The sequence below is a fragment of the Loxodonta africana genome, chromosome 17 (genome assembly GCF_030014295.1).
Source record: "Loxodonta africana isolate mLoxAfr1 chromosome 17, mLoxAfr1.hap2, whole genome shotgun sequence".
In the NCBI taxonomy this organism is placed as follows: Eukaryota; Metazoa; Chordata; class Mammalia; order Proboscidea; family Elephantidae; genus Loxodonta; species Loxodonta africana.
Window position 1 is genome coordinate 11343866 of NC_087358.1, and position 20274 is coordinate 11364139.

The following is a 20274-nucleotide window of genomic DNA, read 5'->3' on the forward strand; positions in this document are numbered from 1 at the left end:
AGCTTCCAGGCTAAGACAAACTAAGAAGAAAGACCTGGCTATCTACTTCCAAAAATAAGCCAGTGAAAACCCTATGGATCACGACAGTCTGATTTGGCACAGAACCAGGCTGTTTCCTTCCCTTGTACATAAGGTCATCGTGAGTCCAAGGCAACTCAATGGCAGCTAACAACAACAACAATGTTTCCTTACCTTCTCACACACGTTTTACTGAAGGCTATTGAACTTTCTCTTAGTTCTTGATCTATTCAGTAAATACTTAGCGAGCCCCACAACTTTGTAGGATGAGATAGGTTCTGTAGGCACTGGCATCATTATTAAACAGCAATTAGCAACATGGGCTCTGGAATCAGATATTCCTTTATCCTTCACACGCCACGAGACCTTGGTAAGTTTCTTTTCCAAGCCTTGGTTTCCTTATCAGCAAAACGCTATCTCATCACAAGCATTGTTGTAACTATGACATAATCAAATTCAGGGAACTCAGTCTCTGGCAGTCAGCACTCGACACAGGTGAGCCGGCAGCTACTCATCTTGTTGCTTTTCTGACAAAGGCTCTGGGAATGACATCTCTCACCTTTAACTGCTTTAATGAGACAAATGCTTTTCCAAGGAGAGGCTGCCGGTCATGCCCAGGAGTAAGACATCATCTTCATCTCTAAACTTCACAACTCTTAGGGTGTCTGGCCCCCAGTTAGAAAACAGCTTCTGGCCTCACTCAAAGCTCGTCTGTGAGAAGTTATCCATGTTTCTGGTTATGTAAATACTCCAGCTGAAGTCTGAGAACCAGGAGGTCACATTCGCTGAGACTGTTTATCAACAGGGACTAAGGGTCTCTCGAAAAGGAAAAATTTAATCACCCAGTCTTTAGCTAGAACACAGATTTTAGACTCTAGTTCATGCATGTGGCTTACGTGGAAAATGAAAAAAAAAAATTTCAAATTTAAAAGAAAATTTATTCCCTTGATGAAATACAACCTCTTTTCAGAACACACCCAATCCAGCAACAAATCTTGTTGGTGCTTCCTGCTAAATTAGTGGAGACTCCAACCACTTGATAAAAGGCTGGTTTGCGTCCTTCCAGATCAGGTCGCCTGTCTTCTAAGGGCAAAGTGCTCCTGCCTCTCTCTCCCTCCCTTCTTTCCCCCATGCCAAGGCTCCTGCACACGTCTCTCCCTCTCTGTTCTTAGCTCATGTGACATTTTTTGTACTGTGACTTTATGACTCTTCATACTGTTGCTGCTCATGTGATGTGTCTGAGTGTAACACTGCTACTCTTGATTTTGACATATCTTACCATAAAAAAAAATGTCTTTTATAAAGTAACTTCTTTATCAAGAGCAATATTATTGTATCATAGTTAGACCAATTCCATAAAAATATCTTACCCACTTTCTGGTAATAAAGAGTCCATGTGACATCTTAAGGAGACCACTTAACACGTACACACACACCAGTGGAAACTGTCGTCTACTCAGAAATGTGTGAGGGTCTCAAACCAGAGACACTTTGTCCATGAGTTTTTCCATACCCAATTCTCTAGAGCCGTTTTGAAGATCGACAACAGGACTGCCAAGTTATTCAAGGACTGCCAGGATATTTTCCTCTCAAAACAACATCAATTGGCTTCTAGGGCATAGGCCTGAGAGGGATAGATGATTGCTATTTTGCCACTGGGAAGAAAGAAAATGGCTGTTCATGGAAATCCCAAACATATTTCACCAATAGGTGATGGTAATTAGGAGTACTTTATATAGGTTACCCAAACCCACTGAAACCCAGAACTAAGCCTAAGAAAGTCTTGGCCCAGCTGTCTCCCAGGGAAAGAAAGGGACCCAGGCCAGATCCCTTCTTACCCTATGTTATGGGTTGGGTTATACCCACCCCCACTGGTATTAAAATCCTAAAATCTATACTGCAAATATGACCCTGCTGGAAAACAGGGGTTTTCTTTTTTTATATTAATAAGGCTATACTAGAGTAAGGGTGGGTCCTGAGTTACAAAAAAGTACAGAATATACCCAGAGACACACACAGAGGGAAGATACCACGTGAAGATAGACACACAGCAGATGCATTCACCAGCCGAGAATCCCAAGGACTGCCTGCTACTGGAAGCTGAAGCAGACAAAGAAGGACCTCCCCCTAAAGCCCTGTCCTGAATTTGGACTTCTAGCCTCCTGATTTAAGAGGAAATTAATTTTTGTTCTTTAGAGCCACCCAGTTGTGAAATTTTTTGTTATGGTGATACTTGGTAACTAAGACAACCCTGGTCTCTCCCAGTTCACTGTGCAAAGTTCAAATCTAGCTTGATTCATACTCAGCGGAGGAGTCCTATAGGGTTCTGTGGCTCTCCTTCTGTTCTGAATTTTCTCCCTACTAACCTTTCCCCCCGCCTTGATTAAATAGGAAATCTCTTTCACAAAAATTTAAAAAATTGAAGAAATCTAAACATGCAGCTGTTTGCCTGACATAACATTTTAGTGTGTTTAGATTGCATTTCAATTAAAATGGAATCACTCAATCACCAGATTTAAAGGGCTGATATTGATAGGGCTAGTGTTTCAGGCCAGGGAGGCTGGTAAAGAGAACAAAAGGGCATTGTGCAGTCATCCATGTTCGAGAAATGGAATGATGAAGGAAAAGGCTGGAGACCCACTGCAAACTTCTCAATTTCGCTTAAGGCTTAAGGCAAGTCCTGTTTATCTTCAACTGGGTGGAGACAAATAAAAACTGTGCACCTGGCATTTGCAGCTGCAAACCCAGGAGCTCTGTCTCATACGATTTATGAAAACTTACTATTTTTTTTTTTTTAATGTGTGGTTGACGTCATGCAAAGGAGCATTTTCCCCTGAAGAGTCATTAATGAAGCTGTGCCGTAGTTTTGAAAGGAAGTCAGATGGGATGTTTAATTATTTACAATTGAACATATAGAACATTTGCCTGGGTTGCACAGCTTAAGATATAATTAGAAGTTGCTAGAGAGAAAGCATGGTGAGAGCACGCAGAAATTTCAAACATTAAAATGAAAATTTCCCCCCAAATTGCTCACAAACATGAGGGATTAGTCAACATACTTGGGACTCTCTGGAACTTTCTGGCAGCCAATAATTTCTTCCTGATTGACTAGTTGCGAATGAAAATATTGCTTCCCTTCTCAATGCCGTTTTGTTAGACATTTTAATGGAGTAGCAAATTTGTGGCTGGACAGGAAAATCTCACTGACAACATATTAGAATTTATAATCCTGGCTAACATATCTAATTACTTCATTTTTAGATATTACACTTTTCCTTGTTAGCAGATACATGGCTAATGCAAATACCTTTGCAGACACCTGCATGCTGTTTTCTTGCATGTTCATAATGGCTTCAGAAATCTTGACATCTATAGGGTCCATGACCGACTCAATGTTGAACGGTCCTTCCAGTCTCTCTGCCACCAAGAGCATCGCATCTGTTCAAATACAGGAATACGAGTTATTTGGGAACTGCGAATTCCGGATTCTTTACCTGTGCTTAAACATTTCCAGAAAAACTGGCTGAAAACATCTATTCATTCAAATTTCTTATTCGTTTTTATATGGTCCAAAATGAAACAGATGACTAAACATGAAAATAGTACTTTATTTTATTTCATTTGAAGACTTAAAATTATTTAAAATATAATCAGGCCGGAAAATGAAGAAAAAAGAAAAAAAAAAAAAAACTAGTCCAGTTTAATAGAGTTGAGACTATCTAATTCACATGAAGTAATAGCACTATTAAGTCAGGAAAAAAAAGGGGTCAGGTGCATTTCAAGAACAGAGTCTGAGCTGTCTTCTCCTGGAGGGTGGGGGAAAACTGGGAATCCTGGAGAAGAGATGATAAGTGAATTTGGGTGCACAAATGTCAAGATACATCTCAGACGTATTTACCTGTGTAAAGCACTTCTGGGTCTCTCAAGAGGAAGAGACCCATTGCTACTTTGGCTATTACTTTACCTAGCATGTCCTTCTGTTTTTACACTTAACACCCCTTGGGGATAGGGGAACTTGTCTTAGTTGGTTTTACATACTCAAAGCTTATTATGGTACCTATCACATTGTAAGCTCTCAAAAGAAAAAGTCTATGAAATTATATTGAATTGAATTAAACTGAGGTATTGGCAGGGAAGATGTAGGTTTTGGGGGAGATGGTAAAAGTGATGTGGAGGCAAGAGCTATGAATCAGGAGTTAGTTGCCCTGGTTTCTGGCACCCTGCTGGTGCAGTGGTTAAGAGCTCAGGCTGCTAACCAAAAGGTTGGCAGTTTGAATCCACCAGCCACTCCTTGGAAACCCTATGGGGCAGTTCTACTCTGTCCTATAGGGTTGCGATGAGTTGAACTGGCAATGGGTTTGGTTTGCTTTGGTTTTAGCCCTAGTTTCTAGTCCTTGCTTTGTGACTAAACTGGATGAATGGCTGTGTGAAAAATCCCTGAGCTTCTGGGCCATAGGTTAGTGAGGCGTATAGAGGGGACTGGGTAAAAGTAGTGACGAGAAGTATCCATGGGGAAATGCATATGTTCATTCCTATGTCACCGAAAACCAGCCTAACCGACTCCAGAGGTCATGGTCCCTAGACCTTCCGCTGGCCCATCCAGAGGTCATGGTCCCTAGACCTTCCGCTGGCCCATCCAGAGGTCATGGTCCCTAGACCTTCCGCTGGCCCATCCAGAGGTCATGGTCCCCAGACCTTCCGCTGGCCCATCCAGAGGTCATGGTCCCTAGACCTTCCGCTGGCCCATCCAGAGGTCATGGTCCCTAGACCTTCCGTTGGCCCAAGGCTGGAACTATTCCCAGAGCCAACTCTTCAGACAGGGTTTGGACTTGATGATGGGATAGAAAATGACACTGGTGAGGAGTGAGCTTCTTGGCTGAAGTAGACATATGAGACTATGTGGGCAGCTCCTGTCTGGAGGGGATATGAGAAGGCAGAGGGGGACAGAAGCTGGCTGAATGAACACGGGGAATACAGAGTGGAGAGAAGGAGTGTGCTGTCTCATTAGGGAGAGAGCAAGTAGGAGTATATAACAAGGTGTGTATAAATTTTTGTATACAAGACTGACTTGATTTGTAAACTTTCACTTAAAGCACAATAAACAAACAAAGAAACAAACAAAAAACTAGCCTAACCTCCATCTTTGATATCCAGGGCATAATTTGGTAATCCATGCTTCACCAGGGCTTTCAAATAGAACTTTGTGGAAATGAGGCCACTGAAACTTGAAAACTGGCTAGTACGATTGAAAAATTGAATTTTTAATTAATCTAATTTAATTAATTTAAATGTAATTTTAAATAATACTTGTTTCCAGTGGCTACCATATTGGACGGCACAGCCTAGACTTTTAGCATGTAGACTTAATAGATCTAAAACTTTCAATTATTAAAGCTCTGTTAATTATCAAATATTTAGAAAATACAGAAAAAAAATGAAGAAGAGAAATATACCCATAATCCCACTACCCAAAATAACACTATGAACTGTTTGGTATATATCCTCTGTTTTTTTCTCTCTAAAGGAAGGATTAGCAATATACGGTACTTTTTTATATCATATAATATACTTTCTAAATATGATATATTGTTAATGTGAAGAACTTTTTAGAGTATCTATTTTAAAGCATTAGTGGGAAGAACCCAAAATTGTATTTTATTACGTAGAATGTATTAACATAAAAAAGCAACCAAATTCCAATATAAACATTTGTCAAGTTTATAAATAGCTGTGGATTAGGCTGAAAAGAAGCCTTTTAAGATAGATGATTTTTATAAGAAAGATACAGTACTGCCTGGGAAGCAAAGACTCACATTTTTTTAGTGTGCCAAGCTTTGTAAACAGCATGATTTTATACAAAAATCAACTGGTGTTCTCAGCCAAAGCCCTAACTGAGTCCCTGCTGGTCTCCTTGAGGAATGACTGAGAGTATAGGCATTCTGGAAGCACTAAGAGCATTAGGGGGTACCTTTACCACACTCCCATCCCCCGTACTTTGTCCTATCCTGCTGTCACAGATGCAAGCCATGTGAAAAATGTAGGTACGAGCATGGGCTCATAAAGGAACCCGAAGAACAAATTTTCTGACTTTTTCCTTCCATAATGCAGACCTGTCTATATATGTCACCACAGGATCTGATGACTAAAGTAGCTGTTTCTACATGGCTTAGTGGCCTAGTTATCTATCAGTGTGGACAGAGGAAGAACATTGGTTGGTCGTAGTATATGGATATTAAAGATGTTTTCTCCTTTAAGGTTTTGAAAGGTGGCTACATGTGAGTGCTAGCTTGCTCTATTTGAGGTGTTTACATCTGTTTTGTGTGTTAAATTAAAAAAAAAAATCCCCCCTTTCCCTAAGACTTTCCAGCATTCTTTCTAATGAAGATTAGTTATGACAAATGAGCACATTTCTCTGGACAGGTGTATCCTCGTAAAATAATCAAGAAACCCTTGTACAGGAAAGAGATTTTGCACCATGGAGCTATTCAACAAATGCAATTAAAGACACCAATAACTATGGGATACTTATTTGTATGTTTTATCTACATATATGCATAAATTGGAGCCCTGGTGGTACAGTGGTTAAGCATTCGGCTGCTAAGGAAAAGGTCAGCAGTTCGAATCCATCAGTTGCTCCTTGGAAACCCTATGGAGCAGTTCTACTCTGCCGTATAGGATCACTATGAGTTGGAATTGACTGGACGGCAATGGGGTTTTTTTTTTTTTTGATGCATAAGTCATTATACAAACAGTGCTGGTCCATCACAATATATTTATCCCACTTGAGTAGCTTGAATTGATATAATGTTGGCTTTACTGAAAGTTTGAAAGCAGTTGTGCCCTGGGCAAGATTGACAAGTCTTTGGACTGGATCACCAGGACCTAACATAGAAGTTTTGAAATTATGGGCTCTATAACATCTTTGAAAAGTTTCTCTTACTCTTGTTGAATTTAGAACACTCCCCTTTCTAGGCACTTTGGTCTATAGGCAAGCAGGAAACCTTTTGATTTGTATCATCAAGTTGGAAAGTTTCCCTTCAGTGATTTCCATCTTTTTGGCCTATTCTTTTTCCTCACCATACCAAAACCCATTGCCGTTGAGTGGATTCTGACTCGTAATAGGACTGAATAAAACTGCCCCACAGGGTTTCCAAGGAGTGACTGGTGGATTCAAACTGCTGACCTTTTGGTTAGCTGCTGAGCACTTAACCACTGTGCCACCAGGTCTCCTTCCTCACCATCGTGCTGGCCTTTTAGGTTCCTGGGTCTGGAAGCTCTTCTCCTCTTTTTTGCCCATCTCCACCCCACCACACCCTACCAGTGATAAAAAGGACTCAAGGGTCATCTACTCCCAAGCAGCTGCCTCCTTTGTCTGTGTTCCTTCTTTCTTTCTTTTTTAAGTTGTGTTTTAGGTCAAAGTTTACAGAGCTGATTAGTTTCCTGTTCAATAGTTCGTACATGAAGTGTTCCATGACTCTGGTCCCATTCCCCACAACATGTCAGCGCTCTCCCCATTTCTGCCCTGGTTTCCCCATTTTCTTTCTACCCCTTCCTGCCTCCTCATCTTATAATTGATCATTCTAAGGAGTACATTGTTTCTCTGGGGTGTTATTGTTTATCTTACGTGTTTGTCTGTTGTTTGGCTGGGAGGTATTCTCCTGGAATGGCTTCACTTTCAGGTCAGAACCATGTTTTAGGGCAAGTCAAGGGAGTTCCTCCAGTCTGTATTAGAGCAGGAAGCCCAGACTTGTGTGTGTGTGTGTGTGAATTTGATTTTTTTGTTCTATGATTTTCTTCCGCTCTGTCCAGGACCCTCTGTTGGGATCCCAGTCAGAGCAGTTGGTAGTTGCCTCCTTTGTCTATGAAAAAAGCCCTGGTGGCACAGTGGTTAAGTGTTGGGCTGCCAACCAAAAAGTTGGCAGTTCGAATCCACCAGTCGCTGCTTGGAGACCATATGGGACAGTTCTACTCTGTCCTATAGGGTTGCTATGAGTTGGAATTGACTTGATGGCAATGGGCTTGGCTTCTCGGTTTAGAGGGACCTCAGAAGAAAGCCTGGTTATCTACTTCTGAAAGATCGGCCACTGAAAACCCTATGAAACACATTTCTACTCTGACGGACTTGGGGCCTCCATGAATTGGAGTCAACCCAATGACAACTGGTGGTTTTACTGACTATCCAACACTGTCAAACACATAACCAAATGACCACGCTTACTCAAATCGTTTGTTCCTCTATGTCCATTCTTCACCTCAGTTCATTTACCAAATTTGCTATACAAACCATTTTAAGATAATAACTGTTTGATGTAGATATGTACCTTTTTTTTTTTAATTTAGATCACCAGTTAGAACATATTACTTTAAGAGATTGCTATCTAGTTTAAGTTATTAGTAGTTCTCAAAAGAAAAAACCTAATGTAAATAAAACATTTCACTAAATAAAATTACACTAGGTTCTCTTTTGAAGACTCAAATGCTGATTTTGATGAGCTCAAAGCCTCAGGGCCATCATTAAGAGTTAATAGTTTCTATTATGCTGATCGAATTCAAAAGTTCTTACTAATTGAAATATCTGTTGAGTAATAAATTATATAAAATGTACATGAATATATTGAAGCTCTATGATGCTTTTACACACACACACACACACGAATTATCCTAATTCCTGGAAAATCCCAAACAAAAAAAAAAAACAAATAAAAGCACATGTAAAATGTCTACCTAAAACTACATGTAGCACTGATTATAACTTTGCACAATACATAGCTTTTGGTAAGAATGAGAGGAAAGCTGACAAAGGGAAGCAAATAGTGGTGCTTTGGGTTTATGTTTTTCCTATAATAAAGTGGCTGACATACAGCCAGATAATCCTATAAAAATAATTGGCACATAGACATGAACAAGCAGGAAAAAAATTAAAAGATGAAAATACCTTCTCCATATAACATAATCACCCCCACAGTCCTATTTTGTTCTAAATCTGCATGGCAGGGTTCCCCAGAGCCACGAAAGGAAAAGCAGCTTTTCAGTAAACTCCACTATTTTGCATTTCCACTACAAAGGGTCCCTTTTACAGCAACTGCCTTTAGAACTCTAGTTCAGACACATTACCAGGTACAAACATGACAGTGGAAGGCTGAGGACGCCATCCTGTGACTCTGAAAATGTCTCAGAGCCAATGACATTCTTCTTCCAGTATCCAGATGGCAAGAGTGTCCTTTCGGCCCTGCAAGCAGCCAAATGCATCCCTGGTTGACTAGTTTACCTCCCACCTGCTGAGCAAGTCTGTCACCAACCGAGCTCCCGAGCTCCTGAGTTTAAGGAAACCTTCCTTATATCTTGGGGCTGCGGGAAGCCATGTCTTAGGACATCTCATCCTCTCGCTGTCATTCGAAAGAGAAGAAAACACAAAGTAATTTTATGACATCAAGGCCGTAGCTGGTAAGTTTCTCCGAAACCAATTAAGTCACAACATGGCCATAACGTGATACGGAAGCTGCCTTCCTGTGCTATCTTAATTACCTCTGTGCCATTTATATTTTGAAATATTTGGAGCATTATTTTTAACTGTGCTGTGGAGCTGCTGTCTATGGCCAATTAAGCCAGGAAAATTGCAGTGTGTTAGCTAATGATCAGCTGATCATTTCTGTGCATATCTGTGGTGTAGTCAAAGTTTTGTTTCTCTTTAAGGAAAAGGCTGTTACCTTGCTCAAGCAGTATATATCATTTTTTGGTCTAAATGGAGAACAAAATTTAAATAGATTAGAAATCACTGATATTTTAGCATGAGATCTGATGCATAGAGAGAGACACGGACTCTAGGAGCTTGACTCTAACTTTGGAGCAGGGGGAGGCTAAACCAGAGGGTGTCTACCCAAAGATGAGGACCAAGGCTGCAGGTAAAGCTGCATCTCTGGGCTCAGGCATTCTGCTCACATAAGCACAGACTTTCTTGTCAGGAATGGAGGCTTGGAATCAGGTGCTTGGGATCAATCTAGATCTGTCCATTGAATGGCTATGAGATAATACAGGAGTCACTTCACTTCACCAAGTCCCATTTTTTCTCATCTAAGAAAGGGAGATTATGACAGTATCTACTTTACAGTGGTAGTGTGAGGATGAAAGGAGAGAGTGTTTGTAAAGCTGTTAGCACAATGCCTTGCACACAATTAGCTCTCAAAAAAGGTTAGCTATTATAAGGCTTGACCTACAGGCAGTGGAAGTGGAAAGGAGAGGGCCAATTTGCGAGATATTTTGGAAGAAATATTGACAGCAATTGATGTGAGAAGTAAGAGAGTAAAAGGCACGCAGATGACTTCAAGATGTATAGCTGGTGCACTTTTGTATATTAAATTAATGTTTTGATAATGGCTGCTTTTGGGTGGGTGAGTTCATGCTAAGAGTTGCAAAAGTTCATTATTTTTTCATGATGTACCCCTTCACCAATTAAAGATGACAAAGAAGTCTTTGACACTCTTTCCATTGACAGGTGGAGTTTATGTCCCCTCTCCTTGAATCTCGGTGGGTCCTATGACTGCCGTAACTAATTGAATACAGTGGAGATGATGCTGTGCCAGTTTCCAGACCCACTATTGAAGAGACTGCAGCTCCTTCTTTCTTGCAAGACTCTCCTCTGAGACCATCGTGCTGGAGAACTCATGAGTATGCACTCTAGTTGACAGTCCCAGCTCAGCCCAGATGTCCAGCCACCCCTGCCAAAGTACCAGACATATAAATGAAGCCATCTTGGACCCTCCAAAACAGCCCATGTGACAGCTGATTACCACTGAGTGACCCCAGTCAAGACCACGTGGAACAGAAGAATCAGTCAGCTGAGCCTTGCCAAATTCCTAATCCAAAATACTGTGCTTTATAATCATGCAGCTGTTATTTCAAGTGGCTAAGTTTTTAGATGATATTTTATGTAGCAAGAGAAAACTGGAGCAGCTAAATTATAATATTTACAAAATACTCAGAGATAATTTCCCCCTATACATTTGATAGCACCCAGATTTTCAAAATTCCAGTCAAATAATACTTAATAAATTTAACATTTATCATGTATCCTCTCATTTACAAACATTGGGATGGTTAAGAAAAAGACAATGTTGCTCTGAAGAGAACACACAGAAGGAATGCACTCTTAGTCTGCAGTGTTATGGTAAACCAGGCACATGCCAGCTAGCCTCAGATTAAAATATGTGCTCCTCTTGGTACGTGAGTATGAGAGAACTATAAAGTAGGTTTGAAAGAAGGAAAAAAAATTCTAATTTTTCTGAAAGTATTTGTCTTTATGAAGAGTAGAAGCTCTGACACAGACAGCTATATTATCTCTGATCTCCTGATGGCCTTGCATTGAAAACTCACTTACTGCAAGGACTCAAATGTTTATGCCCATCTAGGATATCAATAAAAGGAGCCCTGGTGACACAGCGGTTAAGAGCTATGGCTGCTAACCAAATGGTTGGCAGTTCAAATCCACCAGCTGCTCCTTGGCTACCCTATGGGGCAGTTCTACTCTGTCCCATAGGGTTGCTATGAGTTGGAATCAACTCAACAGCAATGGGTCTGTTTTTGATTTTTTAGCATATAAATAGGACTTCATATGATCATACATATATTTTTTAATTCACTTCTAGAGAAAAGGAGAAGCAAAATGAGAAATGACTTCGCTGAATGCCACTGGCTTTAAACTGGAAGAAAATGATTTTCAAAACGTTTTCGAGGAAGCAAGAAGAGTAAGCCTTCCTTTTTAAATGAGATGTTATTGAGCCTTTCCCAAGTAATTACAGAGTCCTGATGGCACAGTGGTTAAAGCGCTTGGCTGCTAACCAAAAGCTGTGCATTGAAACCCACCGGACACTTCCCAGGAGTAAGGTGTAGCAGTTTGCTTCCATAAAGACCACAGCCTTGGAAACCCAATGGGGCAGTGCTCCCTCACTCTTACGGTGGTGACAGCACCATTGCTTTGGCTTAACCAATTAATTCTCCCCACTGAGAAGTTACGTTGTTGTTGTTAATGGCTGTGGAGTCGGCTTCAGGCTCACAGCAAATCTATGCATAATGGAAAGAAACGTTGGCACCATCCTCATGATTGCATGAAGGTCAGACGTGATCCATAGGGTTTTCACTGGCTCATTTTCGGAAGCAGATCACCAGGTCTTTCTTCCTAGTCTAAGTCTGGAAGCGCCACTGAAACCTGTTCAGTATCATAAAAAAATAGCACAACGCAATCCTCCACTGGCAGATGGGTGGTGGCTGCATGTGAGGTGCATCGAACTCTGGTCTCCCGCATAGCAAATGAGAATTTTACCACTGAACCATGCCTCGTACTAAGAAGCATACGAATAATTCTTTTTTTAATCAAGCAATTTTAAAAGTACCCTAGTAAATCCTTTTATTTGCACCCCGTTATTTATTAAGTTAAAAAATACTAAACTGTTTCCGTGTTTGTATAGGCTCGTTTATGCGGTGGCCTGGTGGTAATTAGTGTTCTCTGTCTCCTACCGTGGCTTGTTGCAGACTGGCTCTCTGAGGACACAGTCCTTTGCTTTCACCCAAATTGATTAATTAGAATGCTTGTGAGATCTTTGGCAGCAATGCGCTTCAGGAGAGGCCTGGGAAGAGAGAACAACCAGTGGGGACTGTGGAATAACAATCAGGGCAGGCGGAGGTTATCTGAAAACCCGGGAAGGAGTACAGAGCTGAAAAAAAAAAATCTGAACTCACCTCCTCAGAAGGCCCATGGTCGTTCCAGAGTTATTTTTGTAATTTTTTTTTAAAGGCAGTTTTATAGTCGAGACATTTTTCACTTTAAAATTCAGATTAAAAAACAAAAACAAACAAAAAATTGCCAAACTGGGATAACATCCCCCCACCCATCTATATTTCTGATTTTTTTTTTTTTTTTAACTAATCACTCTCCCCACTTCCGCCTTTGCTTCTCTCTCTAATCTCTCCTCTGACATTGCCATCGGAGTGGTCTTTTAAAAAGGCAAATCCGATTTGGTTACTGGCCTGCTCTAAAGGTTGCCATTGGCTTCAGGATGAAGTCTGAACCCCCTAGCCTGGTATAAGAAAAGTCCTTCTTCATCTGGTCCTGGCCCCTTACCAGCGCTGCCTACTACCACCACCCATACCTGCCCGTCCCATACACAGGGACTCTCTAGAGCTCAGTCCAAACCAAAAACCAAACCCATTGCTGTCAAGTCGATTCTGACTCAAAGTGACCCTATAGGACAGGGTAAGGGTAGAACTGCCCCATAGGGTTTCCAAGGCTGTAATCTTTGGAAGCAGACTGTCACATCTTTCTTCCTCAGAGTAGCTGGTGGGTTCAAACAACCGACCTTTTGGTTAGAAGCTGAGCTCTTGACCACTGTGCCACCAGAGCTCAATCAGATCTCTTTAAATGGCATTGAAGTTGTGACTAAGCCCTCTGGCCACACAATCCATCCTGAAACTAGTGCAGACAAATTTTTCTAAACACGGCTTTATTGTCATTCTCTCTGCTCAAGAACTCACAAGGATTCAAGTTCAGAAGGAGATTTAGAATCAGGCTTCACCCCTCCTTTGAGTTCATTTCCCACCACTCAGCGTGTCCCAGGGTTTCCACTATTACAAATAAGGCTTCCGGGAACATCCTGGCACATAATTCATTTAACACTTGTCCAAATAAGTCTGTTGGATGGTCTGAGAAGTGAAACTGCCGGGTCAAAGATACTGGCATTTAAAATTTTGATAGTTATTGCAAAAAAAGGCTATACCTGTTTACATTCCCACTAGCAATACATGGCAGTGTCTAGCTCTCTAACTCTCAAAATTAGAGAGCTCTAACTCAAAGACCTTGTTAAGATCAAACGTTTGGATCTTGGCCAATCTGATAGGATAAGCAACGCATCTCAGTGTAGTTCTTGCTCGAACTTCCCTCATTATAAGTTGAACATCTTAATATTTAAAAACCATTTCTGCTGCTTTTTCTCTTTATATTCTTGTCTATTTATTTTTCTGTTGCAACATTGATTTTTTTTTTATATTGATGTAAAGGTTTTTGTCATTGTTTATTTTATTTATTTCTAGTATATTAAGGAAACCAAATCTTTCGTGACCTGAATTACCAATTTTTTCCTCAAGTTGCTGTTTATCTTTTGACCTTATGGTGATTTTTGCTATCCAGAGATTTCAATTTTCTTGCAGTCAAATTTACCAGTCATTTGGTTTTAATCCTTCTCAGTCTTCTGTCATACTTATACAGGCCTTCCCCTTTCCATGGAGCCCTGGCTGTACAATGGTTAAAGCATTCTGCTGCTAACCAAAAGATCAGCAGTTTGAATCCACCAGCTGTTTCTTAGAAACCCTATGGAGCACTTCTACTCTGTCCTATAGGGTCGCTGAGTCAGAATTGACTTGAGGGCAATGGGTCTGGTTTCCCCCTCCAAGGCCACCTCATTGACCTAGTCTACTATTACTCATTTTTTTCAGTCACTGGTCTCCTTGCTGGTCCTTGAATACAGGCCAGCCACCTCCTGCCCCAGGGCCTTTGCTCTTGCTATTCCTTCTACCTGGAATACTCTCTTCCTAGATAGCTACAAAACTTACTGTGTTATTTTCTTCAGGTCCCTATCAAATACTGCTCCTCAGAAAAGCCTCCTCTAACTACTCTACAAACTCCCAGTCACTCTTACCCTTGATTATTCTTGGTATCACTTATTACTTGCTGATACACATAGGTGCAGTTGCTATTGTTTGTCCTTCTTTTTCCCACTACTATGTACTCTTTGGAAACCCTGGTGGCATAGTGGTTAAGTGCTATGGCTGCTAACCAAAACGTCGACAGTTTGAATCCACCAGGCCCTCCTCAGAAACTCTACGGGGGTAGTTCTACTCCGTCCTATAGGGTCGCTATGAGTTGGAATGGACTCTAAGGCAGTAGGTGTGGAGTGTGTGTGGTGGTGTATGTACTCTTTGGAAAACCTGGTGGTGCAGTGGTTAAGAGCTACAGCTGCTAAACAAAATCTTGGCAGTTCTACTATGGGGAGGTTCTAGTCTGTCCTATGGGGTCGCTATCAGTAGGAATCAACTCGAAGGCAAAGCGTTTTGTTTTTGGGTTATGTATTCCTTAAGAGGGGAGGGACTTATTTGTTCACCCCTGTAGTCCCATATCCTAAAATAATACCTCAATTCCAATCGGTGCCTATTGAATATTTATTAAATGAATTAGTGGAAAAACAACAACAAAAAAGCTTCCTATATTTTCTAATGGAAACTTAAAAACTAACTTGTCGGCCCCCTCTCGCCCATACAACTGCGCATCTCTCCTCCCCTGCCACGTGCGCCATCGGAAAAGGCAAACGCCCGCAAAACTTCATGGGCACTGGTCGCCAGGACCAACGGCCTCTTTGTGGCTGCTGATGTCTTATAACATAGATGAAGAGCTTCCGTGGGAATTTAGAGTCTTTTTTTTATTAGACAGAAATAACGTTTCAGTTCTTTTAGCTTGGATTTGAAAATTATGGCTGGTTTTGCTTCTGTCAGAGGTCATTTCTAGGTTAACCTAAAAAAAAAAAGATGTTTTTTGGCTTTACCAAACAAGGTAGTTCCTCCTGCTTCTCAAGACTCCAAATTTGCTTTTAACCTCAAAACAATCTCTGTGATGAATGTATTTTTCGTTTTTTCCCTGTAATTTTTCCACATTCAGTAAACATCAGATTGATGATCATTTTTTTCTTACTCTGTTCATTCCGTCAAGTGTTTAGCTCTAGTAAAACAAAACAAAACAAAACAAAACTTCTAAAAAGTTCAGACCATGACAGACGTCAGGTTTAGCTAAAGAAATCCTCCTGCCACAAAATGAGGTAAAGAATAGAAAATGGAAGTGAACCAATTAAATGCAATTTTAAACAGTGTACAGATATCTGATTCAAAAACAAAACAGGAACAGGCACCCAGAATAATTACAGTAACTAAAGAACTAGAGCCAAATTAAAGAGAATTTAATGAAAATAACTGTTTACTTTGAAACCAAGTCCAGGAAGAGGAGGAGAGAACAAATATACAAAATAATTTAATTCTGAAACCAGTGCGAACAAAGAGGCTTATTTTGCTCCAACAGGGCAAAAGAGGATGCAAATTTCGGGGAAAACCGATCTGGGCTAGTAGCCCATACACAGTGCAGAAATCAGAATCTACAGGACTCGTTTTCAGATGTTGGTTTCTTTTTAGTAGAATGATGAATCGTGTTTCATAAAAGTATAATATATTCACATAAGCGTCGCCTCCCTGCTATATTGTGAGTGAGATGTTCAGTTACATCGTGAGGCAGAGAGAGTCGGCCTTGTAAATCATATTGTGATGAACATCAAAGTGTATACTACCAACCATAACCCTTTACTTAAATTTTTATTGCTAATTCTTCATATAATTTTTTGCTCAAGTGTAGCTTGCAATGTTCAAGTAATTCACATCACCCTATCAGTCTTTGCCTTGATGATGGATCACAGAATTTAAGGGGTAAAGACTCCTTAAAAATCTTTCCGAGAGAAGGACTGTGCCTAGGACCTCCTACAGGCTTTTGGTCTTTCACGGATGAATTTGGACCAAACAACTGGTTTTATAGTTCAGGAAACCAGAATCCAAAGAAGGAAAGCAACTCCTTCCACGTAAGCAGCAGCCCCTGGGCCTGAACCTCTGTTCTCGCCCTCTCCATCCAGTAGAGCAAGCGGCCGGATTGCTCAAATAACATCAGTGTCCTTATCGGGTATTCTGTTTACTTACTAAGTTCCAAGTGCTACACCATTTAAGAGAACACTGAATGAGAAAGCCCTAGATGATAAAGAGGAAGCATTTTTGTCTTATCTAATATTTTCCTCATTTGTCCTTCTGCACATTCTTCCCCAATTCAGCTTGTGACTTTGGTAACCCCGTTCTTTCAATGAGGACACATGACCCTGAATGATCCTAAACCAGTTGCCTTCCAGTTGGTTCCGACTCCTGGTGACACCATGTGTTTCGGAGTAGAACTGTGGCTCATAGGGTTTCCAGTGGCTGATTTTTCAGAAATAGATCCCCAGGACTTTCTTCTGAGGTGCCTTTTGGTTGACTTGAACCTCCAGTCTTTCGATCAGCAGCCAAGTGCGTTTCACTTTGCACCAGCCAGGGACTACTTACTTTTGGTCCTTACTCTTTACCATCTTGCAGTTACTTTTGAGTTACTTTGAATCCCTCGCCAACTCGGATGGCCTTTCCTGTCTCCTTAAGAGGCAGCGTGGAGTAGAGGTGGGATCCTGAGCTGTGTGTCAGGCACACCTGCCTTAGAGCCTGGTGGCACTGGTAGTAGGCTCTGTGGCCTCGAACATGTTACTTAACCTTTGTAAGCCTTGGCTGCCTTCTGTTATTAATGAATACTTCCTAGGCCTGAGAGGATGAAATGCATCAGGCACGGAGCACAACAAATGCTTATTATTATGTTCTGATTACTATACCTTTATGGAAAAGACAGTTTCTTTCATTTCTCAACTAAGTTAATATTGAAGGTCTAATTCCATCACCATTTGTGAAGGCATAGGGCCTTCCTGAGAGAGGACAGCATTCAGTCTGACTCTTTATTTCATGAAGAAGGTCATCAAGGCTCAAACACACGAGGTATCATCTAGTGGTTTGGCCGGATGCGAGTGGCAGGGTTGTGACCTTGCCCGGTTAGTTCTCTGGTCTTTCAGCCAGGTATCTTTCCATTGCATCATTGCTGCCTCCTTCTTGACAATCAGCCAGTCTATCGTGAAGAGATAGGACCAGTTAAAACATTTCAGAGTCACTGGTGTAACAAATTCTAATTTTTTTTTCACCAGAATATTGCAGTTAAGCAATTCTTCCATTTCTCCCTCCTTTGGCCTAAAAGTTAATGAAGCACAGCACCCCAGGGCCCATTTGTTCCTGTAGTACAAAAGTTTGCAACCTACTTGGAATGAATCACAAACCTCTCCTAGAACCAATAAAAAAAATACATAAATGAATGTCAGGTGTGTAGGAATTCCCTGCTGAGTTCAAACAGTGATTAGTGGGCAATTCAGTAAGGGGAGCCCTTTTCTTCTGCTCGTGTGTGTACTGTTGTTATTAAAAAAAAAAAAATATATATATATTTTATTATTTTGTTGCTCAGTGCCTGTGAACCAGAAGTAAAATGGGGGGGGGGGGGGGGAAGGGCATCGTGCCTGTATCATGGGTCACCAGACCTGAGGAAAAGAGCCAGATTGTTTTAAAAAAGAAAAACTCATTTTAGGAGGTGATGACTTCATCTCTTCTCAGACTCACTCTTGTGAAGTGGTGAGATAACTTTTACTATTTCCTTTGCCTTTACATCTTGTTTAAAGTTATCTTCAAAACACTCCACGGTCAAGATAAAGATCACTTTCCAACCAAGGGGAGAGAGAGAGAAAAAGAAAGGGAGGGGGAAGGGAGGAAAGGAAAGGAGAGGGAAGGAGAGAGGGGGAGGGAGAGGGAGAGAAGGAAGGAGGGAATCAGCGAGAGAACTCTGTAGAGAGGGAGCGAGACTTCCCAGTAGGGAAACAACGTATTTTAAACAATTCCTACAGTAACTACATAAAACAATACAAATACTGATGTAGCACTTTCAACAGACCTAGTACTGCTTGAATAGCTTTAGGCATAGAGATGCAGTTTATCTTCCCAACACCACAGTGAAGTAGAACTACTATTGACCCTTTAATGGCTGTGAAGACTGCAACCCTAGAACTGAAATAACTTGCCCAAGGTCATAGCTTGTAAGTGCTTAGGGTAGGTGTTGGTTCAGCGTGGACAAGAACTAACATCAGTGAATTGCCTGGACTTACCATTCTGGCTATAGAATGGGTCTCAGGTAGGTGGGTATGAACGAGTGCACATGTGTGTGTGCATGCCTGCATACATACATAGGTACATGCCTGTGTGCCTGTCTGCATGGCTGTGTGTGTGTGTGTGTGTGTGTGTGTAATACTGTTGGGCAGAGGAATCACTGCCTGCTCTAGGGGATTATAAACCCGCTTTTGTGACTCTGCTCCATTGTTAGGTTCCATTAAACAAATCAGTGCCCTGGGGAACTTTAGGCGGCCTCCCTCACGTTGTAAGTCAGTGGGCAGCTGTGGGTGCACATTTTCCCTCTCTGAAAAAAGAAAAAAAAAAAATGAAACCCGCTGCCATCGAGTGGATTCAGACTCATAGCAACCCTATAGAACAAAATAGAACTGCCCCACAGAGCTTCCAAGGAGTGCCTGGTGGATTTGAACTGCCAACACTTTGGTTAGCAGACTTAGCTCTTACCCACTACTCCACTAGGGTTCCCTCTCTGAGTCTTCGCTAATTGTTCAGATGCTTCCAGAATTTACCATTTAGAAGCAACTATACTGATTATGAGAGTACAGTTTTATAATTCAGTGTTAGCAAATGCATATGATTGGGGAAGGAATATTTGACACCAGCCATGTACATTAAAATAACTTTACTTATTTGCTTTTCTGAAAGATAGAACTAATTTCTTATTAGATTTCTTTTTATCTTTGAATGTTTTTTGTTTATATATGCTTGTTATGCAAAATTTGGAAAAGAAAAAAAAACAGTAAGAAAATAAATATCTATAATCTACCAGGAGTCCCTGGGTGGTGCAAAGGGTTAACACATTAGGCTGTTAACCCAAAGGTTGGAGGTTGGAGTTCACCCAGAGATGAACTCTGGCAGAAAGGCCTGGCAATCTGCTCCTGAAAAATCATCCATTGAAAACCCTATGGAGCACAGTTCTACTCTGACACACATGGGGTTGTCATGAGTTGGAATGGACTCAACAACGACAGTTTTTATAATCTACCGAGATGAAGAAAACTGTGGTTAATATTTTGTGGTACTTCCCACCAGGTGTTGATTCTAATATGTATAGTATTAGGGTTCAAGCTATATATGTAAATCCAACTATAAGAGAATGCGTACAGAAACTACAGCACATTGATGACATCAAATATCATGCAGCCAATAAAAAGGATATTTCATTGAGAATAATAAGGGAATATCAATGAGCTCAAGCATAACAACGCTTGTGGGGATGGCTCAGGACCGGGCAGTGTTTTATTCTGTTGTGCATAGGGTCGCTATGAGTCCAAACCGACTCGATGGTACCTAACAACAATCTTCCTATATGATATTGATGGTGTAATGGTTAAGAGCTACGGCTCCTGTTATGGATTGAATTATGTCCTCCCCCCGCCAGCCCCAAAA

The 20274-nt window shown here is 41.0% G+C and overlaps 1 protein-coding gene across 1 annotated transcript in view; it reads right to left on the reverse strand.

The window, feature by feature from the left end:
* Nucleotides 1-20274, reverse strand: part of GPC6 (glypican 6) — a 646529-nt gene that overhangs the window by 126076 nt on the left and 500179 nt on the right. Inside the window, exon 5 of the mRNA XM_064270254.1 lies at nucleotides 3326-3456. Within this exon, the coding sequence (XP_064126324.1) occupies nucleotides 3326-3456 (131 nt within the window). The remainder of the gene's footprint in view (nucleotides 1-3325; nucleotides 3457-20274) is intronic.